At 30.7% G+C, this 7,550-nt stretch overlaps 1 protein-coding gene and 1 non-coding gene across 3 annotated transcripts; both read left to right on the top strand.

The window, feature by feature from the left end:
* Positions 1-374: 374 nt before the first annotated feature.
* On the top strand, positions 375-4,916 carry LOC131601440 (TATA-box-binding protein). Of its 2 annotated transcripts, XM_058873247.1 has the most exons (10): positions 375-618; positions 834-915; positions 2,179-2,266; positions 2,505-2,576; positions 2,788-2,838; positions 3,229-3,273; positions 3,404-3,496; positions 3,672-3,773; positions 3,853-3,926; positions 4,509-4,916. In XM_058873247.1, coding segments are annotated over exons 2-10 (603 nt in total). In that variant the 5' UTR covers positions 375-618; positions 834-838; the 3' UTR covers positions 4,510-4,916. The 2 variants fall into 2 exon arrangements, with proteins under 2 accessions (XP_058729230.1, XP_058729231.1); XM_058873248.1 differs by lacking the exon at positions 3,672-3,773.
* A 1,097-nt stretch (positions 4,917-6,013) lies between these two features.
* TRNAY-GUA (transfer RNA tyrosine (anticodon GUA)) lies at positions 6,014-6,099 on the top strand. Its single transcript is given in 2 exon segments — positions 6,014-6,050; positions 6,064-6,099. It is a non-coding gene; the product is annotated as a tRNA-Tyr (tRNA).
* The last annotated feature ends 1,451 nt before the right edge of the window (positions 6,100-7,550 follow it).

Genomic DNA, 7,550 nt, shown 5'->3' with positions numbered 1-7,550 from the left:
TTAGTTTTTAAAATTTTAAACTTTTTGAATTTTGAAACATTATTAACAATAAATATTATTGTATATCATTATAAGTTTATATAAATAATATTTTTATTAGAAAAATTTATAATAGTAATTTGATTCTTTAAATCCACTCATAAAACAATTATTAAAAACATATTTTAAATTAAAAAATCTAACTAAATTTTAAAATTGATCTCACGATTATATCTTTTATATACTGTCACGAAAATTCACTGAACCGAGACGACACGTGTCAAACACCCATTGGACCTTAATCAAATCTACAATGTGAGAATATCATTACCCTAACTCTCATCCCTCATATAAATAGTGCGGCAGCCATCAAACTCTCGCCTCTTATAACTTCCAGATCTTTCCACAATCACAATACAAATACCCTATTTTCTCTCTCTCTTTCTCTCTCTACTTTCTCTCTCTAAATTCATCGCAAATCTGCACAAACCCAAATCACACACTCTCTTATAAAAACCTCACGATACAAATCTCAATTTCTCCATCACTCTCTCTATATAAAAGAACCGTTTTTCAAATCATTCGCGCTCAATTACTCTTATCCTATATAAACCCTAATTTCTCTCTCTAGAAAAAAAGGTCCGATTTCAACACTCATCGATCTAAATCGTTGTACATAAAGAAAATCCCCAAATTTTGAATTGGATTCATGAAAACCCTAATTTTATTGAATGTTTTTTTACCCAATTTTTTTTATAGATGAAAACCCTAATTTGGAACATGGTGTTTGTTTTTTTGTTGATGGGTTGATTGATTGAGGGTTTAATTTGTTATTATAAATATGTATATATTAGGGTTGATGGCTGACCAAGGATTGGAAGGGAGCCAGCCGGTAGATCTACAGAAACATCCTTCTGGGATTGTGCCTACCCTTCAGTGAGTATCTAAATATATTTATGTGTTTGTAATCTAGTGTTTAGTTAATGAAAAGTTACAAGTGATTGTTTGATGGGTATGAATAAATCTTAGGTTTTGTTGGTTTAATTGAAATTGTTAGTATCCAATTGAACTGTTGAAGTGAGTCCCTCAATGGATGTTTATGATAATGGTATTCGGAATTTATGTCCAAATAATGGATGATAGTTGAGCTAGAAACATGGTCCGTGATAGAATATTGTGAATATTGATATATGTAGCTGACCCCACTTATTGGGCTATTGTTCTTGTTGAGCTAGAACTAAGGGTTGGGAGGGTCCAACAAAAAATAAAAACAAAAGAGGGTAGTGAAAGAACTTAAAGCACACCTAATTTTTTTTGGGTAATTAGTATAGGTTTTAAGAGATTTGGAGGGGAGGATGAATTGGATGTTTGACAAAATTAAGGAATGCATGCAACTGAAGGAAGAGGTTGGAAGTTTTGAAGCACCCAACGCCTTCGTATACAATTTTCACAAAACAATAACATGACCCTGCGTAGCATATAGCGTTGTAGCTGTTGGAGAGGCTATTGTATCATTGTTTGTGTCTGAGTTTTATAATAAGTGGCCAATAAAAGTAAAGAAGTCAACTAATTATAATAAGTAGCCAATAAAACCCCGACAAACCACATGGTGTACATGGAAAAAATGGAAGGTGATAGAAAATATTACGTATGCAGAATAATTAATTTTATCTCTACTAGAAAATGAGACAAACATTGTAATGCTCAAGTTAAGATTACGGAAGAATGCTTTAAAGAGAAATTCTGGTCACATCTTATTGTGTAAAAGATGGTAGATTATCATCTTAAGTGTGTAGTTTGTTTGGAGGAGATTATTAGAAGCGCCTCTGAGAAAAGTGAATCAGATGTAGGTTATCCTAATAATAAAAGTTAGGAAGAATCTCAATCTAGTAAAAACTACAAGCCAAATTATTAATAAGCATTCAAGTTGTTTGTTTTTCTATAGACATTATTCTCAAGAGGAAAATATTCCGCTGATTAATTCATATTGTTAATCGCCACCAAGTTGAGAAAGGCAATTTTGACGTTTACTTCATTTTACGTTAAAATATGAAATATCTAACAATTTTGCTAGTTATTATTTACTTTGAAGATTGGAGTATGTAATTAATTTGCTTCACTTTAGAGTGGCATATCTAATAACCCTTTTTTCCTATTTACTTTAGAATAAACTAATTACTAAGGTGTTTGTACCTCCAGAAATATTGTTTCAACAGTCAATTTGGACTGTAAGTTGGACCTCAAAGCAATTGCACTCCAAGCTCGTAATGCAGAGTACAATCCGAAGGTAAGTTTTATACTGAATTTTATTCAAACACATGTTTGTTATGTATGCTAATGTGTGCGGTGTGTGTCCTACCTTTTTCCTTTGCATTGGTGGTAAAAGTTGACTTGATGGTTATACTGTTATACTATATTTTGAAAATTCTTGCACTCCTTTTGATATCAATTACTTGTTGCCATTCTTTTGTTATAGAAATTCAATAATCTGCCAATACTGATGCTTGCGATGCAATTCTTTGCAGCGTTTTGCTGCTGTCATTATGAGAATCAGAGAACCGAAAACAACTGCACTTATCTTTGCTTCTGGCAAGATGGTATATGCTCGTTTGTTGCACTTTCCGCCTTTGTTATGAAAGTGATTTTTGTTTGTATTTTTAACATTGTAGTCAAACAAAAAAGATTGTGAAGTTCTGTGTTTTTGCTCATGTCCTTAATATTCCTTTTGTTAAACAAAAATCAATTGGCATGGCACTAGTGAAGGGTTTCTCATTTTTAATGTTTATCTAAGTTTACTGGTATGAGTAGGTTTGTACTGGAGCCAAGAGTGAGCAACAGTCTAAGTTGGCAGCAAGAAAGGTTTGTTCTTTGTTCTTTATTTGTTAATCCTATTCATGCTATTTGTGTTATTGATGCTTCGGAAAACCTGGAGACTAATTAGGCTGGAGCAGTTTTGTCCAATATCGGCCATAGCGGATGTTTTTGCCAACCGCCATGGCCATAGCGGATGTTTTTGCCAACCGCCATGGCCATAGCGGATGTTTTTGCCAACCGCCATGGCCAATATTTGCCATAGCGTTGCCATCGCATTAATGTCATAATTTTTCTTTCTCCCATGGCCCACCATCCTCCATTGATGGCAATTGGCCGTAGAAATAAGCCATTCATGTTGGATTGGATTTCAGCCTGCTTATTTTTCAGAAATTTTTCTGACATGTTCTAATTTACCTTTTCTACTTGTGCTTTCAGTATGCCCGTATCATCCAAAAACTTGGTTTCCCGGCCAAATTTAAGGTAAAACATATACCCTTTCAGATTATCTTAACTAAAATTTTTCCATCAACCATGGTCTATTTGGGCGCTGTCTCATAGTACCTAAGTAATACTTGATCAAGTAGTTGATTCCTTTGACTTTACGCCTCAGGATTTCAAGATCCAGAATATTGTTGGCTCCTGTGATGTCAAGTTCCCGATACGGTTGGAGGGTCTTGCTTATTCCCACGGTGCTTTCTCTAGTGTAAGCTATTTGATTACCCACTCCGTTCGTTTTTAATTGTCGTTTTAAAGTTACTTAAGTATAGCTCGTGGTGCCGCAGTCCTGTAACTTGTATTAAATGTCTGATGTCGAGTCTTTATATGAATGTCTAATAAGTTATAGAAATATATGCTAAACTTGCTATATGTGGTGGTAGTATGAACCGGAGTTGTTTCCCGGATTAATCTACCGCATGAAGCAACCGAAGATAGTCTTGCTTATTTTTGTGTCTGGAAAAATTGTTCTAACAGGAGCCAAGGTAATACACAATCTCATTTTATAATTTTCATCCTCAAAATACTGGTTCATTCAAATTTATACATTTTTCATTTTATTAGGTGAGAGATGAGACTTATGCAGCCTTTGAAAACATATATCCAGTGCTTACTGAGTTCAGGAAAAATCAACAATGGTATGGACATGATTTTATTTTTTGTTCATATTGTTATAATTTCAATGAATTGCCGCTAGTTTTATGCATACGACTCTTCTGATTTCTTTCTTTAGCCATCAAGATATATCTGCATTGGGTGTAGATAAAAGACTTTGTGGTTGATACTATTCTAGGTTGTAGTTGTGAAGCACATGCACACAAACACTACACGATACTGATACTGACACGAAGGCCCCGGTTACAATTTAGGCAAATCAAAATGATTGTATGTAACAACATGGTGTGTCACAAATGGTAGGAGCAATATGTACACACTACTATACACGATTTTGACACTGACACGTAGATACGAGTTACAATTTAGGCAAATCAAATTGATTGTATGTACCAACATGGTGTTACATTTAGTAGGAGCAACATGTACACACTACACTTCTATACACGATACTATTATACATGATATTGATACGTAGACATGTGTTACCATTTAGGCAAATCAATTGTATGAATTGTACCAACATGGTGTGTCACAAGTGATTAAAACAACATAATGTACCAAAATGTACCAAAATCATTTATGAGTATTTGATTATATTGCAGAATTTTATCAAAAGAAGCGGTGTTCTTGCGGAGAAGCTTGTCGAATTGTATATAAACTAAGACAAAGGAGTTATCTGAATTGATAAAATTAAATGTAGTTCTCTGCTTCTAGTTTTGATATTGTTATATGTAGGACATTTTCCTATTGCATTGACATTTTGAAAAGAAAAAAAAAGATTTTGAAGAAGCAGAAGAAAAAAAACAAACAAAAGTGGGAGGAGCTAGATGGAATAACAATTTCTGATAGTTATCATCTCATGAAATTTTGAAATATGGTTGCTTGATTTTTTAGCTGTTAGTTTCAACTTTCAGTTACAAAGTTAAAACCATTATTGGAATAGTTTCTGACATTTAAATGTAAAAATAAACAGCTCCTTTTGTTGTATGAAGTTTATATTGTTTTGTTTATGGAGAGGCCAATTTAATGCATAAATTTGGTTCAAAATACTAAAAGTTGATGTAATTTTTATAAACTTCATTCAATAACAAGTTTTTACCATGGTTCATGGCTATGGGATTTCTACAATCCAGTAACTCATCTATAATCTACTGAAGTTTTAAAGGAAATTATAATCCAACTTCAAATTTAACTAAATACACCTCCCTAAGAGACTTGAGAAGAAAACCGTTAACATATTCAAGAGATTCATTTCAATTTTTATATTGTGGGTGGTTAAAATGGATGATTTTGAAAATTAAATAGTTGGACTTAAAAGTTGAGATTTTACATTAAATTTAAAAAGGAATTGATTTAGGATGGGAAACAACATTGTACAATGTACATGTAGAAAACAGGTGGAATATTGCTACAACGAAACTTGTGAGACTACTCATTTTTTAATGCAATTTTTTAAGAGACATGATTTGTAAATGTTTATTCAAAAATATATATCACACATTGTAAAAAAAATTATGAATCAATTAGTTGAAAAATATATATTGCACTTTAAAATTTAAAAGAATGTTATAGAAAAGACAATGATGAATAGGTGTAATAATGAGCAAAAACTTAAGTCTCACATTAACTAATTATAAAAAGATAAGACTTTAAACAAAGTTTATTAAATAATTGTAACTAAAAAAAAGTTTATTAAGTAAAAACAAATTTTCCTTGTTACAAATTATAAGAAAAAAAACATCACATTTTTTTGTTTTAAAGATGCATCTTTTTGAAAATAAAATCAAATACAAATTATTTGCTTTTTCTCCATAGATAACAATCAATTAAAATTGTTTTTATAAAATATATTTTAAAGAAGACAAAAAAATTTGATTTTTTTATAATAAATATAAAATATTAATTTCTTATTTATAAGTATTAATAAATTTTCTAAAGATCATTATGTTCGAACAATTTAAAACAGAATTAACAAAGTTTCCCCTAAATTCATGGATAATATCATTCCTTCACCATACTTCCATTATATTTCAATCCACAAAGAAAAAATCGTTAAATTAAATTGCACAGAATATTTATAAAGAATTATAACAAGAGTGATCAACAACCGACCTTAGCTCAGTTGGTAGAGCGGAGGACTGTAGTTGTAAAACGGGAATCCTTAGGTCACTGGTTCGAATCCGGTAGGTCGGAATTTTTTTCTTTTTTTCTTCTTTTCTGATATAATTCAGTTTCCATTCCAAACAAATACTAAGCTTCAAAAATATGCTTTTGGATTCCACTTTCATTGTCGGTTTTATAAACTTATTTATAGTTAATGAGTTAGCTGATCCTAGTTGAAAATCTCATTTATGATTGATGTTTGATAAATGAAAATTTATAGTTAAAAGATTTAACTGATTGAAACTAAAATGTAATCAATTGATTGAAATTAAAAGTTTTGATAAAATTTATTGTTGAAGTGGCTGGTAAATATGGATTGATGTAAAAGTATTAGTGTATTACTTTTTTTTTTTTTATATAAATTATCTTATAAATTTTGTTTACTTAATAAGTTAATATATTAACACTTGAATATTTTAATTTATTTTAAAATATATTTCATTTTAAAATGGTAACTGTGATATGAATTAAATTAAATTCTTATTTAACTAAACCTTTAGAATTTAGTAGACTTGCACTAACATTGCAAAAACAATTTTACACAACCATTGTTATTACAATTGGTTACTTAATTTTTTTATTAGCAGAATGTTAAATAAGACGTCTTATGAGACATTTATAATTATCTCTGATGCGCACTCGTTTGATTAATTTTGGTGTGTACTCACCGAGTCACTTCAAATTATTTATTTAAGATTTGTTTCATTTTTAATTCTTCCAAAAGACTTCAAAGATTGAATTTAAAACATATTTTTTTAATCAAATAAATTAGAAGAGGATTTTATCAAATCATATATTTGAAAGAAGATTCTGATTGATATTAATCAAAAGAAATTTGGATTTGGTTTTCATGAAGAAGATTTTATTGGTTAATCATCCACCAATCCTAGATATGATCTAATGTCTCTGGGATTCAGTTTATTTTTTTTATCTTAATCCTAATGGGCTTTTCAGCCTGATTACTATTGCTATTTAAGGAGATGGTTCTCCTTGTATGAAGACCAACACTTCGAAGTTTGCGTGTCGTATTTTATTGAGTCTTTGTATTTTTGTTGTAATGCTCTATTTTTGAGGGTCTTTCTTGTTGGACAATAACTTCAAACACAAGAGGGGGGGGGGGGGGGGGTGAATTATAGTATTCAAAATTTGCGATTAACTATAAGGTTTTGTTACTTAAGAATTGAATTATGTTAGTATACTTTAAAATCAGAGTATAATGAACAACAGAAAGTAAAAACATTGAAGTATATTGTAGAAATTAAAATATAAGGGTCAAGAGAGATAACACCTGTGATTTATCTAGGTTCGATCGAACGTTGGTCAACTCCTGTCCTCAAGAGATCTTCTTGAGATTTTGACTATAAACTGCATTTTTTATAGGTTATGTACGTAACACCCCAATTCTACTTGGTAATTTATTCGGTAATTATAACGAAAAATCAGAGTTATTCAAAAACTTTATCAACAATTGAGATGTCACA

Source organism: Vicia villosa, linkage group LG5, assembly GCF_029867415.1.
Source record: "Vicia villosa cultivar HV-30 ecotype Madison, WI linkage group LG5, Vvil1.0, whole genome shotgun sequence".
Classification (NCBI taxonomy): domain Eukaryota; kingdom Viridiplantae; phylum Streptophyta; class Magnoliopsida; order Fabales; family Fabaceae; genus Vicia; species Vicia villosa.
Note: the sequence above shows the minus strand (reverse complement) of the source record. Positions and strands in the feature narration are given on the sequence as shown.

Bases quoted from the DNA above. Each gene is read 5' to 3' on its own strand.
- LOC131601440 (XM_058873247.1), top strand. From the start codon at position 839: ATGGCTGACCAAGGATTGGAAGGGAGCCAGCCGGTAGATCTACAGAAA. The intron at 2,267-2,504 runs GTAAGTTTTATA...AATTCTTTGCAG, and splicing joins ATGCAGAGTACAATCCGAAG to CGTTTTGCTGCTGTCATTAT. The intron at 3,774-3,852 runs GTAATACACAAT...TCATTTTATTAG, and splicing joins TTGTTCTAACAGGAGCCAAG to GTGAGAGATGAGACTTATGC.